Raw genomic sequence first — 17,124 nt, 5'->3', positions numbered from 1 at the left:
AGTGCTATAACAAGTCTCAGTTAGCTTAACGCAGTACACACAGCAAGGTTTTTTTTAATAATATAATAAATAAAAAGAAAACAGATAGATTAGGAAAAGAATAGAGCAAGCTAGTGTTAGAGGTATTTTTTGCTTTTGTTAAGTGTATAATAAATGAAAAGAAAACAGATAGATTAGGAAAAGAATAGAGCAAGCTAGTGTTAGAGGTATTTTTTGCTTTTGTTAAGTGTATAATAAATGAAAAGAAAACAGATAGAATACAAAAAGTGTAGTTTTTTTTGTTTTTTTAAAGAAAACAAGCAGCAAATGAACAGCGTGCAAGTCTAAAAGGGGCAAGTGTTTTGTTTTGCCTTTTTAAATATATTTATTTATAATAAATATGTATTATAATTTTTGTAATATTTATATTAAACATTATTGTTAATAATATTATAATTATTAATTACTCATTTTTTGTATTATTTATTATAAATTGTCACTATAAATGTAACATTTATTGTAAATGATGCATAATAAAGTAGATGTGTTTGTATTTCTGTGCTCAGCTCCAGAAGACTGCGGTGTTTCGTTAGCGCCTGATGATCAGTCTGGTTCTCATATTGCGCTGGTCTCGTGTGTGTCTCGTCAGGTTCTCAGTGTGAATAAGAGTGTTTCTATGATGGACCTGCAGGACTCTCGCATCAACAGCGTGTCGAACCTGCACTCGGTGAACGACCTGCTGAACTCGTCTCAGGGGTCTCTCGCTGGCTTCGGTCCGCTGGGTGGCGCCCCCCTCAGGGCCGGAGGGCGTGTTTCGGCCGGCTCGGGCGGCTCCAGCATGTCGGGCGGTTTGCGTCTGAGTCACTCGGGCGGCCTGACGACGGATTCTCTGTCCCAGCAGCAGCAGCAGCAGGCGGCCGCCATGCACGTGCCTCTGTCCTTCCAGAACCCTCTGTTCCACCTGGCATCCGACGGGCCGCAGTACCACACAGCCGCTCCTCCGCCGCTGCTGCTGGCGCCCGAGCCGGAGAACGGACACGTGGGATTCGGCGTGCCGTCGTTCGCTCACAGCGGCTTCTCCCGCAGCGAGGACCTGTCGGCCCTGAGGACGCAGAACAGCCTGGTGCAGCCCAACATCGTGCACTCGCACAGCTACAGCGACGACTACACGCGCCACAACCAGGCCGACTACGCCCGCAGACAGCTCTCGCTGCAGGTGCAGGTGATCCACACACACATACACTTTTACTGGGCTACCTTTTTTAAGACAAAGAGCAATAGAATTATTTTTTTTTCATTTAACCGCTGAGACAAACAACAAATATATTTTGTTTTAACAATCAAACACAAAATAAAAATTAAATATCAAATTTCTAATGTTTTATATGCAGATTATATGTGACTCTGCAACACAAAAGCAGTGTTAAGTCGCTGGGGGATATTTGTAGCAATAGCCAACAATACATTGTATGGGTCACAATTATACATTTCTCTTTTATGCCAAAAATCATTAGGATATTCAGTAAAGATCATGTTCCATGAAGATATTTAGTAAATGTCCTACCGTAAATATATCAGAACTTAATGTTTGATTAGTAATATGCATTGCTAAGAACTTCATTTGGACAACTTTAAAGATGATTTTCTCAATATTTAGATTTTTTTGCACCCTCAGATTCCAGATTTTCAGATATTGTCCGATCCTAACAAACCATACATCAATGGAGAGCTTATTTATTATGCATAAATCTAAATTTCCAAAAAATTGACCCTTATGACTGGTTTTGTGCTCTAGGATCACATATAGGTCTGAAGGAAGCTTTTGTCTTGTCTCCGGAGGCCACAGGAGGACGCAATGAGCAAAATAATGCATTTCCTACCGTAAATATATCAAAACTTAATGTTTGATTAGTAATATGCATTGCTAAGAACTTCATTTGAACAACTTTAAAGACGATTTTCTCAATATTTAGATTTTTTTGCACCCTCAGATTCCAGATTTTCAGATATTGTCCGATCCTAACAAACCACACATCAATGGAGAGCTTATTTATTATGCATAAATCTAAATTTCCAAAAAATTGACCCTTATGACTGGTTTTGTGCTCTAGGATCACATATAGGTCTGAAGGAAACTTTTGTCTTGTCTCCGGAGGCCACAGGAGGACGCAATGAGCAAAATAATGCAGCACATTTAAATTGTCAACTCAAGGAAGTAACTATAAAAACGTGCATTACGTCTAAATTAACTCATAAAAATCAAATATAATTTCGTAAATTGCATAAACAATTATGATCAAAACAGCATCATTATGCATTGCTTAATCCAAAGAGCTGAAGCACCGATCACGCAGACTGCATTTAAAAACATAAGAGACGCAGTGAAAAGGAATAAACCACAAATTCGTGACGTGTTTTCTAAAAGTTTAAACTGTTTTAACTTTGCATGCATGGCTACATCTCTTGTGTGAGACGCGAGTGCAGCAGTTATATTTGTCCGTCTAGAAATGCGCTGAATATGCGTTCTGTGTGACTGGCTTGGTTTCGGTTTTAACTTAATCAAGATCTTCTCCGCATTGAGCTTCTATATTTCTCTAATGTTTCATAATTAATTTAATATCATCCATTAGAAAATACTTAAACGTCTAACTCATGCTTAATTTTAAAATCAAATAAAAAATAGAAATTACATGTAATTAAAAAAAAAAAAAAATGTATTTAATGCAAAAAATATATATATTTTGCATAAAGACTAATTTTAGGACCAAAAATTATTTGCTTTGTGAAATCATTTTTCTTGATGACTAAACACAACAATAATAATAAATCCTTTCATGAAGGATTAAATCAACGTTAATTACTTTATTAAAAAATTTTAAAAAGCAGGCAGTACAAACAGGCACTTTCATATGAATGCTTCAGAAGGTAAATCATTCATCAGCTTTTTTAGCATTACAGTAATGAGAGTTTGGGGTTAAATGTGTTAATATCACAGTGCCTTGGTAGCTAGCTAAAATAAAATAAAAAATTCAGTTAATGTTTATTTTATTTGAAGTAATGTAAAATGTTTTTAAATGGTTATAGTTTTTCGTTAGCTATACTAACGCTGTTGGATATGAGACTCTGTGTGTGTTTGTGTCATCAGGAGAATCTCCAGCAGCAGGTTCTGATGGGCATCGCCCCGCAGACAGCCACAGGCACCGGCACGCCCGCTTCCCTGGCCACGCCCCCCACCACCATCCATCCTGTCCGTCAGGCCTCCATGGCCCCGCCTCCTCAGCGCATGAAGCCTCAACCATCTCACCAGCTGTCTGTCAGCTCGGCTGTCAACTCCACGCCCCCCAAGACCCGCCCCCAGAGCGGGAACCTTCTCCAGTCGCCCGACTCCAGTTTTGGGGGGAGGCAGTTGCCGAGGCAACAGCTGTCGGTGAAGGATAGCCCCGCCCCCGGCCTGCCACATCAGTCCAGCACTGCCTCGGAGAGCCCTGCCCCTCAGGGCGGAGCCAGTGAGAGCACAGAAAATACACCGAGCAGCCAACCAGCAAAACCCACACAGCAAACCAACCAACAGCACCTGCTCAAGCCTACCATAAACAAACAGGTGAACACACACTCACTCACACTCACTCACACACACTCTCTCTCACACACACGCACACTCTCTCTCTCTCACACACACACACGCACACTCTCTCTCTCACACACACGCACACTCTCTCTCTCACACACACGCACACTCTCTCTCTCACACACACGCACACTCTCTCTCTCACACACACGCACACTCTCTCTCTCACACACACGCACACTCTCTCTCTCACACACACGCACACTCTCTCTCTCACACACACGCACACTCTCTCTCTCACACACACGCACACTCTCTCTCTCACACACACGCACACTCTCTCTCTCACACACACGCACACTCTCTCTCTCACACACACGCACACTCTCTCTCTCACACACACGCACACTCTCTCTCTCACACACACGCACACTCTCTCTCTCACACACACGCACACTCTCTCTCTCACACACACGCACACTCTCTCTCTCACACACACGCACACTCTCTCTCTCACACACACGCACACTCTCTCTCTCACACACACGCACACTCTCTCTCTCACACACACGCACACTCTCTCTCTCACACACACGCACACTCTCTCTCTCACACACACGCACACTCTCTCTCTCACACACACGCACACTCTCTCTCTCACACACACGCACACTCTCTCTCTCACACACACGCACACTCTCTCTCTCACACACACGCACACTCTCTCTCTCACACACACGCACACTCTCTCTCTCACACACACGCACACTCTCTCTCTCACACACACGCACACTCTCTCTCTCACACACACGCACACTCTCTCTCTCACACACACGCACACTCTCTCTCTCACACACACGCACACTCTCTCTCTCACACACACGCACACTCTCTCTCTCACACACACGCACACTCTCTCTCTCACACACACGCACACTCTCTCTCTCACACACACGCACACTCTCTCTCTCACACACACGCACACTCTCTCTCTCACACACACGCACACTCTCTCTCTCACACACACGCACACTCTCTCTCTCACACACACGCACACTCTCTCTCTCACACACACGCACACTCTCTCTCTCACACACACGCACACTCTCTCTCTCACACACACGCACACTCTCTCTCTCACACACACGCACACTCTCTCTCTCACACACACGCACACTCTCTCTCTCACACACACGCACACTCTCTCTCTCACACACACGCACACTCTCTCTCTCACACACACGCACACTCTCTCTCTCACACACACGCACACTCTCTCTCTCACACACACGCACACTCTCTCTCTCACACACACGCACACTCTCTCTCTCACACACACGCACACTCTCTCTCTCACACACACGCACACTCTCTCTCTCACACACACGCACACTCTCTCTCTCACACACACGCACACTCTCTCTCTCACACACACGCACACTCTCTCTCTCACACACACGCACACTCTCTCTCTCACACACACGCACACTCTCTCTCTCACACACACGCACACTCTCTCTCTCACACACACGCACACTCTCTCTCTCACACACACGCACACTCTCTCTCTCACACACACGCACACTCTCTCTCTCACACACACGCACACTCTCTCTCTCACACACACGCACACTCTCTCTCTCACACACACGCACACTCTCTCTCTCACACACACGCACACTCTCTCTCTCACACACACGCACACTCTCTCTCTCACACACACGCACACTCTCTCTCTCACACACACGCACACTCTCTCTCTCACACACACGCACACTCTCTCTCTCACACACACGCACACTCTCTCTCTCACACACACGCACACTCTCTCTCTCACACACACGCACACTCTCTCTCTCACACACACGCACACTCTCTCTCTCACACACACGCACACTCTCTCTCTCACACACACGCACACTCTCTCTCTCACACACACGCACACTCTCTCTCTCACACACACGCACACTCTCTCTCTCACACACACGCACACTCTCTCTCTCACACACACGCACACTCTCTCTCTCACACACACGCACACTCTCTCTCTCACACACACGCACACTCTCTCTCTCACACACACGCACACTCTCTCTCTCACACACACGCACACTCTCTCTCTCACACACACGCACACTCTCTCTCTCACACACACGCACACTCTCTCTCTCACACACACGCACACTCTCTCTCTCACACACACGCACACTCTCTCTCTCACACACACGCACACTCTCTCTCTCACACACACGCACACTCTCTCTCTCACACACACGCACACTCTCTCTCTCACACACACGCACACTCTCTCTCTCACACACACGCACACTCTCTCTCTCACACACACGCACACTCTCTCTCTCACACACACGCACACTCTCTCTCTCACACACACGCACACTCTCTCTCTCACACACACGCACACTCTCTCTCTCACACACACGCACACTCTCTCTCTCACACACACGCACACTCTCTCTCTCTCTCACACACACACACACTCTCTCTTTCACACACACACATTCTGTTGTCACACATTAGATCATCGCAGACACTTTTATCCGCAGCACCGGTGTGTCTGCAGGTTTGAGTCCCGTCAGTAATCTGGGATAATTAAAATTGAAGGCGAAATGGGGATAAATGACGTCTGAAAGTCCCGTTTGTGGGTCACTTCCTTAACTAGAATAACTAGTATTGTCAGAGAGCACAAAATCCCCAATTATTCAGCCATTCAGAACTGAACTGACAGAGCATTTTAAAAATGCCAATCCTGATTTGAATTGAGGATGCAAAATTGCAATTGCAATAAATCAAATTAAAATGGATGGAAATGAATAGATATTCAAAGAAATTCAGTTGTTGTCTATATTTTTGTCATATCACGTTCAGAAATTGTCTCTCTTAGAAATTTGTATATTTTGTCATATTTAATAAATTAACTTTTGTAGATCAGAGTGAAAGAGCGCTTCATTTTATTTCATCAGTAAAAACAGTGAAATATTATAATTGCAATGTGAATCTCTATTAAACTGTAATTTATTCCTGAGACCAAAGCAGAATTTTCAGCATCATTCCTCCAGTCTTCAATGTCACATGATGATTCACAGATGAATAGAAAGATCAAAAGAACAGCATTTATTTGAAATTGAACATTATCAATGCCTTTTGCTAAATAAAAGTAGTAATTTCTTTCTTCTTTTTGTTTTTATTTGACTGAGCTCAATCTTGTGTCCAGTAGTGTATGTCTGCATGTAGTCTCAGATCCAGCTGTAATGTCTGGATGTTTTCTCTGTGTTCGTGTGTTTCAGGGCTCAAAGTCTCCGTCGACTCTCAATCCTCCCTCAGCCGCGTCCGAGCGTACGGTGGCCTGGGTGTCCAACATGCCGCATCTGTCTGCAGACATCGAGAGTCTGCGTGTGGATCGCGAGGAATTCAAACTGAAGGAGCACTCTAAGAGCATGGATGAGTCCCGCCTGGACCGGGTCAGTACTGACGCTACAGCAGACGCAACAATAAACACATTGCTATTTAATTAATTATATATCATTAAATTATTTATATCATTTTGTGAGATGTCTCTATAATTATTATATCAATGATTTATGTAATAATTAAAAGTCCAGCTTATATTTCACTTCAAAATCATCTAAAAAATATATATATTAAAAAAAGTCATCTTTTTATTATTATTAATACATACATTAAAAATAAAAAAATAAAAAAATTGTAAATGTTATTTTGAATAAAGAAAATATTTGTAGGAAAGAGAGATTTATTTTGTTTGTTTTGCATTGTGAAATCACTTTCTTGATAATTTAACACAGTAAAAAAAAAAAAAAAACATTTTTATTTACGATTAAATCAGCAATAAATTGGAGCAAAACTTTTTTCCCTTTTTTTTTATTTAAATAAAAGTTAAATTGTCAGTAAAATAATGTTTGCATATAAAACATAATAGCTTTTTTAATTTTCGAAAATAAATAATGCATACAAAAATAAATTAATATTTTTTTATGCAAAATACTTTTTGCATGAAGAAAATTAAGATTAATTTTTAGAACCAAAAGATTTGATTTTGGATTGTGACATTATTTTTTTGATAATTAAATGCTTCATAATGCAAATTACTTGTCATAATTATTATAAGAGTTCAGGATTAAATGTGTTTCATTATCAGTAAAATAATGTCCTAGTGCAACAAAAATCATAATAACTTTATTTAAATACAGTTTTTGAATATTTAGCACATTTAAAAATAAATATTTTACTTTATGCAAAATATTTAAAATACATTTTTCATAAATATTGGATAAAAAGATTTGGTTTTGCATCATGAAATTTTTTTTTCTTGATAATTAAATAAAGTCATAAAACAGGCCTAAATCTTTACATTTAACTTTACATTTTTCCATAAATTCTTTGCAATGTAAATCATTTATAATTATTCAGCTATGCAGTAACGTGAGTTAGCGATTAAATATGTTCAAATATTAGTAAAATAATGTCTGTGAACAAAATTCAGTTTGTTTTCTTTTGATTTTGGACTGAAATAAGAGCTGAACATGTTTTTGACCGTGAGATTCCCCCTCGTGCACTTTTCAAACTCAGTGAACAGCATGTAGAGGTCAGTTCATTCTGACGGTTCTGTGCTGTTTTCTGTGCAGGTGCGCGAGTACGAGGATGAGATCCACTCTCTGAAGGAGCGTCTGATGATGTCCCACCGTAAGCTGGAGGAGTACGAGCGCCGGCTGCATTCGCAGGAGCAGCAGACCAGTAAGATCCTGCTGCAGTACCAGAGCCGGCTGGACGACAGCGAGAGACGCCTGCGCCACCAGCAGGTGGAGAAAGACTCGCAGATCAAGGGCATCATCAACAGGTCAGACGCGTGACGTGCGCTCGCGACTTAGTCCCTGCGATTACCAGAGCATCCTGGGAATGGGTGTGTGTGTGTGTGTGTTGCAGGTTGATGGTGGTAGAGGATGAGCTGAGGGGAAGTGGAATGCCTGACCTCAAAACCAGAATATTCACAGAACAGGTCTGTCACACGCACACCGGGAAACCATCTGTAACCTTCATGCCACTCCAGAATGATGACTGTGGGCTTGTGTGTGACGTCATCACATCTGTCGTATGAACCATGTGACCAACACTGAACATTCCTGTGTAGATGACGTCACTGATCATAACACAGTTCCTGTAATGTGACATTAATCTACATGAATCTGATCTGCTGTGTGCCACAGGTGTGTGTGTGTGTGTGTGTGTGTGTCAGCTGTTTCTCAGTAGCTCTGAATGCGTCTCATCCGGTCAGAAGCTAAATTCTGAATCTGTTTACTAACATCAGTTTGACTGTGATTAATATAACAATAAATATTAATAATAACTATACCGATAACAATAACTAAAAAGTAACTAAAGTAATAACTATAGTGATACTGTAATGATGTAATAGTGATAACTATACTGATAACAATAACTGTACCAATAATTATAACAATAACTATACTGATATCTGTACTGATAACAATACTGTTAGCTATAGTGATAACTGTACTAATAACAATAACTAAAAAATAACTATAGTGATACTGTAAATATAACAGTACTGATAATAATAACTAAAAAGTAACTAAAGCAATAACAATTAGTTCTGGTACTATGAAAAGGTTCCCGTGGTGCGAAAGGCCCTATAGTGATACTATAATAATTATAGTGATAACTTCACTGATAGCAATTACTATACCGATAATTATAACAATAACTATAGTGATACTGTAATCATAACTATACTGACAACAATAACTATAGTGATACTGTAATAATTATAGTGATAACTTCACTGATAGCAATTACTATACCGATAATTATAAAAATCACTATAGTGATACTGTAATAATTATAGTGATAACTTCACTGATAGCAATTACTATACCGATAATTATAAAAATCACTATAGTGATACTGTAATAATTATAGTGATAACTTCACTGATAGCAATTACTATACCGATAATTATAAAAATCACTATAGTGATACTGTAATAATTATAGTGATAACTTCACTGATAGCAATTACTATACCGATAATTATAAAAATCACTATAGTGATACTGTAATAATTATAGTGATAACTTCACTGATAGCAATTACTATACCGATAATTATAAAAATCACTATAGTGATACTGTAATAATTATAGTGATAACTTCACTGATAGCAATTACTATACCGATAATTATAAAAATCACTATAGTGATACTGTAATAATTATAGTGATAACTTCACTGATAGCAATTACTATACCGATAATTATAAAAATCACTATAGTGATACTGTAATAATTATAGTGATAACTTCACTGATAGCAATTACTATACCGATAATTATAAAAATCACTATAGTGATACTGTAATAATTATAGTGATAACTTCACTGATAGCAATTACTATACCGATAATTATAAAAATCACTATAGTGATACTGTAATAATTATAGTGATAACTTCACTGATAGCAATTACTATACCGATAATTATAAAAATCACTATAGTGATACTGTAATAATTATAGTGATAACTTCACTGATAGCAATTACTATACCGATAATTATAAAAATCACTATAGTGATACTGTAATAATTATAGTGATAACTTCACTGATAGCAATTACTATACCGATAATTATAAAAATCACTATAGTGATACTGTAATAATTATAGTGATAACTTCACTGATAGCAATTACTATACCGATAATTATAAAAATCACTATAGTGATACTGTAATAATTATAGTGATAACTTCACTGATAGCAATTACTATACCGATAATTATAAAAATCACTATAGTGATACTGTAATAATTATAGTGATAACTTCACTGATAGCAATTACTATACCGATAATTATAAAAATCACTATAGTGATACTGTAATAATTATAGTGATAACTTCACTGATAGCAATTACTATACCGATAATTATAAAAATCACTATAGTGATACTGTAATAATTATAGTGATAACTTCACTGATAGCAATTACTATACCGATAATTATAAAAATCACTATAGTGATACTGTAATAATTATAGTGATAACTTCACTGATAGCAATTACTATACCGATAATTATAAAAATCACTATAGTGATACTGTAATAATTATAGTGATAACTTCACTGATAGCAATTACTATACCGATAATTATAAAAATCACTATAGTGATACTGTAATAATTATAGTGATAACTTCACTGATAGCAATTACTATACCGATAATTATAAAAATCACTATAGTGATACTGTAATAATTATAGTGATAACTTCACTGATAGCAATTACTATACCGATAATTATAAAAATCACTATAGTGATACTGTAATAATTATAGTGATAACTTCACTGATAGCAATTACTATACCGATAATTATAAAAATCACTATAGTGATACTGTAATAATTATAGTGATAACTTCACTGATAGCAATTACTATACCGATAATTATAAAAATCACTATAGTGATACTGTAATAATTATAGTGATAACTTCACTGATAGCAATTACTATACCGATAATTATAAAAATCACTATAGTGATACTGTAATAATTATAGTGATAACTTCACTGATAGCAATTACTATACCGATAATTATAAAAATCACTATAGTGATACTGTAATAATTATAGTGATAACTTCACTGATAGCAATTACTATACCGATAATTATAAAAATCACTATAGTGATACTGTAATAATTATAGTGATAACTTCACTGATAGCAATTACTATACCGATAATTATAAAAATCACTATAGTGATACTGTAATAATTATAGTGATAACTTCACTGATAGCAATTACTATACCGATAATTATAAAAATCACTATAGTGATACTGTAATAATTATAGTGATAACTTCACTGATAGCAATTACTATACCGATAATTATAAAAATCACTATAGTGATACTGTAATAATTATAGTGATAACTTCACTGATAGCAATTACTATACCGATAATTATAAAAATCACTATAGTGATACTGTAATAATTATAGTGATAACTTCACTGATAGCAATTACTATACCGATAATTATAAAAATCACTATAGTGATACTGTAATAATTATAGTGATAACTTCACTGATAGCAATTACTATACCGATAATTATAAAAATCACTATAGTGATACTGTAATAATTATAGTGATAACTTCACTGATAGCAATTACTATACCGATAATTATAAAAATCACTATAGTGATACTGTAATAATTATAGTGATAACTTCACTGATAGCAATTACTATACCGATAATTATAAAAATCACTATAGTGATACTGTAATAATTATAGTGATAACTTCACTGATAGCAATTACTATACCGATAATTATAAAAATCACTATAGTGATACTGTAATAATTATAGTGATAACTTCACTGATAGCAATTACTATACCGATAATTATAAAAATCACTATAGTGATACTGTAATAATTATAGTGATAACTTCACTGATAGCAATTACTATACCGATAATTATAAAAATCACTATAGTGATACTGTAATAATTATAGTGATAACTTCACTGATAGCAATTACTATACCGATAATTATAAAAATCACTATAGTGATACTGTAATAATTATAGTGATAACTTCACTGATAGCAATTACTATACCGATAATTATAAAAATCACTATAGTGATACTGTAATAATTATAGTGATAACTTCACTGATAGCAATTACTATACCGATAATTATAAAAATCACTATAGTGATACTGTAATAATTATAGTGATAACTTCACTGATAGCAATTACTATACCGATAATTATAAAAATCACTATAGTGATACTGTAATAATTATAGTGATAACTTCACTGATAGCAATTACTATACCGATAATTATAAAAATCACTATAGTGATACTGTAATAATTATAGTGATAACTTCACTGATAGCAATTACTATACCGATAATTATAAAAATCACTATAGTGATACTGTAATAATTATAGTGATAACTTCACTGATAGCAATTACTATACCGATAATTATAACAGTAACTATAGTGATACTGTAATGATAACAATACTGACAACAATAACTATACCGAAAATTATAACAATAACTAAAAGGTAGCTATAGTGATACTGTAATGATAATTATAAGAGTAACTATACCAATTACTAAAGTGATACTGTAACGATAACTATAGTGATGACAATAACTATACCGATAACTAAAATATAACTACAGCTATAACTGTAACAATAACTATAGTGATTACTATATTGATAACTATAGTATACTAGTGATAACTATAGGGATAATAACTACAATGATTACTGTGCCAGTAACTAAAACTATAGTGTGATAATTAATATTAACTATAATGATAACTATACCAGCGTCCAAACCAACATACGATAACGTTCTGTTTATTCTGCAGTTTTGTCGTCTGTCTCTTTAAATGCTCGCGCTCTTTAATGCAGGATGGATTCTGATCGTTTATCAGCTGGAGAAATTCGCTCTGAAAGTGATTCTATTGATATTGTTCCTCTGTGTCTCATCATTGTAGTTATAAGTGTAGTCTTTATTATTAGAGTGATCATTAAAACTTTACAGTTATTGTAATTATGGTTGTTTGTGTGAATGGGCCTTTACAGGGGAATGACATGTAATGTTTTGTAGCAGTGATTACTGCATGTCTGTGATGAACTGAAAATGGATCACAGTGAATGAGGGCCTGTGATTGGCTGACAGTAGCAGCATGTCCTCAGAGGGAGGGCCTGTGATTGGCTGCTGGAGAATGACATTAATTCCTTCTGTTCTGTCCTCCACGTCTGTGTTCACTCGTCTCATCACGTCCTTTCTGTGTGATTTCTCATCATATATTCACGTCATTCAAACCCGCTGGCTTTCTTTCTTCAGCTGAACAGCAGGAGATGTTTAGCTGAACGTTCACGCTGCTCTTCTCCATGCGATCACTCTCATATTTTCTATGACGAGTGCTGACTGAATTGTTCCTGCTGTGATGAATCTGAGTGTGTGAACGAATCGGTCACTGAATCTCTGCTTCTGTTTCTCCCTCAGCCGATTTATGGTGCCCACTCTGGAACATGATTGGCCCGTGCAGGACTAGCGGACCTGTGATTGGTTGAACCTCAACCCAGGAGTGTCTGATGATTGGCTGAGAGAGAAGAGAGAGGCGGAGCCTGAGCAGAACGACCAACTTCAACTTCAGGACGTCTACAAACTCTCTCTCTCTCTCACACACGCTGAGAGTATATATATGTATATAGCTGATATATAACTATATATTCCTCAGGTGTGTCTCTCTCACTCTCTCCTGCTGTCTTTCTCTCTTTCTTCTGAATTTTTTTGAGCCAAATGGACGACAATCAGCATCTTGAGGCCGAAACAATCACACCGATAGCACAAAGAAAATCGACGCAGACAGACAGACGGAGGGAGAGAGAGAGATGTCTTTATTCACTCTCATTCTCTTCCCATCATCCCCTGCCTCTCTTTCTCTCTCTCTCTTTACTGCAGGAGTGTGTGTGTGTGTGTGTGTGTGTGTGGTTTTGATCAGCTGCAGCCTCAACTTCCTAATAATGACTCAATAACAAATATATTTGTTTGAAATCTTTTTCAAATGATGTTTTGAGGGGCTTGTTACTTTCTGAGCCAATCAGACGTCGGCGTTCCGCTCAGAACCCCGCCCCTTCCTGTCCCGAGCCGGGGGGGCGGGCTCTCCTCTCCGTGCCTAAAGAACTCCATCGAGAACAACAGGGCAAAAAAAGACTAGACGAGTGAGTCGGACACTGGGTTTGTTCCATGATCACGCGTTGGCTCATCTCTGACAGAGCCGGTCATGTGACTCGCTCGCTCCGCAGCGTGGGCCCCAGAGAGGAAGAGCGGTTGGTGGCTTTGCTGTTTTCAGTGGTGGGACGTGGCGGTTCGATGGTGGAGAGCGAGCGGCCGTGTTCGTTTAGTGCTGATGTGTGTTTGTGCCAAACGCCCGGATGACGAGGTTCGCTCATTTAGACGCAGCCGCCCACTAAAGCTCTCTTCAGACCCTAGCGAGTCGCCGTTCCAGCGTTTCACACATCCCACAATGCAGTGCGACTAGAGAGTCGACAGAGAGTCTAAATGTTTCGATTGAAATTGTGACAGAAATATATTACTATTGTAGAATAGAATGTACTTAATTAAGCACTTAATTATTACAACTTTATTTTTAAGGTAGTATTTAAATTTTCTGTTTGCAGCACTTTGTTTACCAAAATAAATAAAAGGAATTGTTCATTTTCATTTGGTTACTTTTTAAAAGATTAATTAAATTCCAGCGTTTTTTTATAGTAAATTTGTATTCAATCATAAAAAAATAAGACATTTCGTAAGGCCCTATTGTTAAAGTTGTATTAATTCAATTGATTAGACTTATTGATTATAAAAATTTAATTAAATCTTTAAGTATTTGGAATCCAAAAAAAATGAAAACTTAAAAAATTGTAAAAAATTAAATGATTTCATAGGGCCCTAAAAATTTTATTTTTCTTAAACCTTTAATAAATTGGTCTTAAATTGTATAAGTTTCTTGATTTCAATTAATTAGACATGGTCTAAGGCCCTATCTATTGTTAAAATGAATTAAATTGGTCAAGTTTTATGATTCAAATTATTAGACTTGATTTTTAACCATTAAATTAACCAGAATTTATACAAAATTAAACTGATGTCATTGGGCCCTAAATATGGAATTATTGCTCAACTTCTAATAAATTATAAAAACTTTAATTTAATATAAATTTACAACATAAAACTGAATTTGGGGAAATAAAACAGATTTTATAGGGCCCTTTCATTAATTTGTTAGGCTTAGTTTATCAGATTCTTTTAGTAATTTAAGCGATAATGTGTTGATTTGTGCTGTTGGGTTTTCTGTGCAGTTCTCGCAGGAACGGTCTCATTTTATATCATTATTATATTTTTAGCCAGGTTAGCATGACATGTTGACAGAAATTACATAATGGTGCTTCCCTACAAATGTCTATTCTTAATATGTTACATAAAATAGTTAGAGTGGACTATTTGGTGTTATTTTCTGCTTTTTTGAGCTTCAGTGCTCTGGACGTCAGTGGGGCTCACACACACACACACACACACACACTCGAGCACTGACGTCATCGGCGAGGTCGGCTGCTGATTTCTGTACATAGAGTCCAGATTTATCGATGGAAAGTTTCTCTCATTTTAAGTCGGTTGAGTTTTTCTCTTTTCTTGGTGTTCGATGGATGATACTCATATACGCCAGTAGCTTCTTTGCTGGGGCTTTAGTTGATTACTTTTGTCTTTATTTACTTTTTCTGTTCGAAGTATTACTTTCGTCTGCATTTCAGGTACTACTAGTTATAATGATGATGAACAGTGTTTCTGTGCCTACAGTTCCCACACCGAGCTCTGATTGGCTGAACACGAGCGGTCACATTTAAACGCGTTGCCATAGAGACGTCGATTCGGAGGCGGAGCGTGCTATACGTTCAATAATGCGAGTGCGTTTGTGGACCGGTTCTGTATCGATACGTCGTTTCTCACCACTTTTGGCACGGTTTTGCGATCATATCCGCCAGCGTTTGTGTATAGGGGTCAGTTATGCTACGACAGATTGTGATCGTGTATCTTTTCCCCATTGTGTAGCACACTAGCTCTTACTGCTATGAGTTTCTGTCTTCATGATGAAACGAACGGTCCTCGCCGCGGGACCCAGCCACCAATTTAGCCATAGACACGGACAAGCCATAGCATTGACCCTTGACCCTCCGACCCGAATCAGGAGCGTAGGATGTATATATTTATATATTTACCCATGGAAATATTCTCGAATGCGCGAGAGATTTGTTGATTCTAGAGTGGAGCCTCTCTGAATATGGAGTGATGTTTTGAATGTTCATATTATTATAAAGATATTATATTCAAATATGATTATTATTGTAATTATGAATTTCATTTTATTGACAACGATTGATAAACAGAAATGTCTTTCTTTTTGTGAATATGGAGAAGTTTACATTTTTCTGGGGAAATATTATAAAACTTTAAATATTTCAACAAACAAATAAACAAATATATACATGCTTAACAGGAGATGTGCTTTTATTTATGAGCGTGAGATTGAATGAACGTGTGGGTCTGAATATCTCAAACATACAGATTCTATAATGGAACTTTATTTTGATTCAACTTGAGCAACAGCGGAAATGCACAAAAAGAGAGAAAATCCATTTAGAATCTCTTATTTTACCAATAATGTGTAAACCTTTCGAGTTTAAGTGTCAAGTTCTGTTTTTTAATTGACCTTTGAAGGGCCACACATATTGTACCTGCAGCTCATTTTAAGGCAAGCTTTCTCTCCACCTTTAATTTAGTTAAAGTGTACATTAGAGTATCGTAGCAGGGCCACTGGTCTAACCCAATCCAAAATCTGAACAATTTTTACTGTACCAATCAATTTTTATGAACTCTTCAACTTGGCGATTATTGCACCATCAGCCCATTTCTCTGTTTCCTTTGAGGGTACAT

At 37.4% G+C, this 17,124-nt stretch overlaps 1 protein-coding gene across 1 annotated transcript in view; it reads left to right on the top strand.

Annotated features, from left to right (window-relative positions):
* The window catches only part of LOC107574461 (ras/Rap GTPase-activating protein SynGAP-like), a 52,350-nt gene extending 37,543 nt beyond the window's left edge, over window positions 1-14,807 (top strand). The window contains exons 14-19 of the mRNA XM_016260895.1: window positions 629-1,201; window positions 3,125-3,580; window positions 6,856-7,029; window positions 8,212-8,423; window positions 8,510-8,582; window positions 13,636-14,807. Of these exons, the coding sequence (XP_016116381.1) occupies window positions 629-1,201; window positions 3,125-3,580; window positions 6,856-7,029; window positions 8,212-8,423; window positions 8,510-8,582; window positions 13,636-13,665 (1,518 nt within the window). The 3' untranslated portion in view covers window positions 13,666-14,807. The remainder of the gene's footprint in view (window positions 1-628; window positions 1,202-3,124; window positions 3,581-6,855; window positions 7,030-8,211; window positions 8,424-8,509; window positions 8,583-13,635) is intronic.
* Window positions 14,808-17,124: the final 2,317 nt, after the last annotated feature.

Source organism: Sinocyclocheilus grahami, unplaced genomic scaffold, assembly GCF_001515645.1.
Source record: "Sinocyclocheilus grahami isolate Dianchi unplaced genomic scaffold, SAMN03320097.WGS_v1.1 scaffold2239.1, whole genome shotgun sequence".
Classification (NCBI taxonomy): domain Eukaryota; kingdom Metazoa; phylum Chordata; class Actinopteri; order Cypriniformes; family Cyprinidae; genus Sinocyclocheilus; species Sinocyclocheilus grahami.
This window is presented reverse-complemented; position numbering and strand designations above follow the sequence as displayed.